Source organism: Vigna unguiculata, chromosome 5 (genome assembly GCF_037176805.1).
Source record: "Vigna unguiculata cultivar grain cowpea cultivar isolate G323 ecotype 2 chromosome 5, ASM3717680v1, whole genome shotgun sequence".
Taxonomy (NCBI): domain Eukaryota; kingdom Viridiplantae; phylum Streptophyta; class Magnoliopsida; order Fabales; family Fabaceae; genus Vigna; species Vigna unguiculata.
In genome coordinates, this window is record NC_140796.1 from 11,075,142 (window position 1) to 11,077,645 (window position 2,504).

The 2,504-nt window shown below is 35.6% G+C and overlaps 1 protein-coding gene across 1 annotated transcript; it reads left to right on the forward strand.

Moving 5' to 3' along the window:
* Positions 1–265: 265 nt before the first annotated feature.
* Positions 266–2,250, forward strand: LOC114185880 (uncharacterized). The gene is made up of 3 exons (XM_028073820.2): positions 266–1,022; positions 1,102–1,857; positions 1,928–2,250. Exons 1-3 carry the CDS (start codon positions 378–380, stop codon positions 2,018–2,020), a joined length of 1,494 nt encoding a protein of 497 aa, XP_027929621.2. The 5' UTR covers positions 266–377; the 3' UTR covers positions 2,021–2,250.
* The last annotated feature ends 254 nt before the right edge of the window (positions 2,251–2,504 follow it).

Here is a 2,504-nt window from a genome sequence, read left to right on the forward strand (position 1 = left end):
AGCTCACATTTCTTGGGTCTACATTGTTATTCTTACTCCATCTCTTTTTTTTTTTTTTCTTCTTTTTTTAATTCTGAGTGCCTTTGAAGTCTCTTAATCACATTTGAAATAGTTTCAATTATAGAAAGAATTAAATAATCTGAACTCGATTTAATGTTAAACAAAATATTAACTTGAGGACGGTTCCTCAGAAAATTTGAAATTACGTAGTTAACCTGAGCATTTTAAAAGGAAAATAACTTTATAACCCTAAAAAACATTTAAAATGCAATATTCAGATACACTTCGAAAATAAACAAACTGGCAGAGCTGAAAACGCAAGGAAGAGAAACAAAAAGCGTGCATTTTAGCTTAGGTGTTGTTCTGCAATTGCAACCATGGCTGCAACAGAAGCTCCATCAAATGAGGAGGTTTACAAAGTTCCCCTCAAAGTTTTGGTGGACAGAAATGAAAACAAAGTTCTGTTTGCCGAGGCAAGAAAGGATTTCGTGGATGTTCTGGTGAGTTTCTTAGCATTGCCTTTAGGTACTATTACACGACTCGTTGGTAAAGAGTCAAATATTCCACCACTGAAAATTGGTAGCTTGAGTTCATTGTATGAGGGTGTGTCCCATCTTGAAGAAGAGCATCTATGGACACAGAAATGCAAAGAAATGCTTCTGCACCCAAGGACCTCTATGGAATCTTATTGCCAACCCCTGAAACTCAACATCGACGACACTCACCCCACAGAGTATTTCCTGTGTGAGGACTTGGGGTGTAGTAGGAAGACAAATGGGAGCCTTTTAAGCATTTTCAGCAATCAAAGATGCAGTTGTGGAAAACTAATGAACAGAATAGTGTCCCCAGAAAATATTACTCTAGAAAATGGTTTTGTTAAGGAAACTGCTTCTTTTATAATTTGTGACGATCTCTCTGTGTTGCCTAATGTTGTTGTAACAAGTGTGAATCTACTCCAGAGGCTTGGAATCAGAGACATGGATGCTATTGAGGAACAAACTTTGGCTATCAGCAAGAGGGAGGTATGCTATATTGCTATTCGTTTATTGTTGTTAGTTTTACTACTTTCTCTCTCTGATTCGTTCTTTGTGTTTTGTATAGGTTGTTGATCTTCTCAAGTTGTCGTTTATATCAAAGAACCCTTTGACAGATTTTGTCTTCAAGAAGGAACCACGTGTTGACGATTTTAACCCAATGAACCAATCCTGGCTTGAGAGAGGAGATGAATCATCTGATGAAGGTAGAAAGATAGTTGTGAGGGCATTGGTAAGAAAATCAAATGAAAAGATTATGCTTGTTGATGCAGAGGAAGATTTTGCAGATTTTCTTTTTAGTTTTCTGACTTTACCTTTGGGTGGAGTGTTGCATATGTTGGAAGGAAATTCTTGTTTGAGCTGCATAGATAAATTATACAAGAGCATTTCTGAACTGGGTCCTGATAGATATTTAAGGTCACAGAGAGTGAAAGGGGAACTAGCTAATCCTAAATGTGCCCCTCTATTCACCATCAGTGACCAGATATTACCAATTGGCGAGGTATCCTTGCCTGTTTATTATTGCAATACTTTCTTTGATGGCAGAGAGTATCGTTTTTCTCTTAGTATTTCAGCCAGGCCTCGTTATTATGGTTATTATGGGTATGACGAGAATGCTCCATTGGAGATTATGAATCCAAAGTGCTGTATTGGAGATTCACGCAGTGGTAAAGGATTTGTGAAAGGACCATCAATGTTTATGGTGACAGATGACTTGGTTGTGACTCCAATGTCATCCATTTCTGCTGTTTCTTATCTAAATAGGTCACTAGTTCCTCTCTCTGACTTGGAGGAAAGGGTGATTAGCGTTGGTGTGAAGGAGGTAAGACACGTTCTCTCGTACTGAATGAAATAACAATAGTATATTCATGTCTGTTGATTTCATGGTGCAGGGATTGGCCATACTAAAAGCTTCCTTGACCTCAACATCTGCTTTGACACAAGGTCTCCAACAATTCACTAAAATTATTAAGCTGGAGATTTGACCAATTATTTCCATCTTGTAGGTGCTACAAAATATGTAGTTACCAGTTATGATGTTATTTTGAAGCCTACATTTTAAAATTGGTGGCACTCTCTGGTGCAGCCAAAAGTTCTGTTTGTTGTATAAACGAATATTACCACGAATTTACCGCTCACCTTTGGCTTCATTTTCCTTAATAAACTTGCGATGTACATTTTCTGATGGAATATCTAACATGATAAAATCACTTTACATTTATCATTTTTCCTTGTGGCAGCAAGGTATATTTGTCTGAGTAACAAAAGTTTCATTGAGCTTTAAACTATATTGAAGAAAAGATACATGTATCGGATTCCATATCTATTAAATACGTGTTAATGTTATTTGAATCCAAATTAACATAAAATGTATTAAACATTTTCAATATAAAATTTTATAATTTAGTGTAATCATGAAAGTATCATTAATTTTTTAATGATATTTTATATATTATAATTTTTTATTTT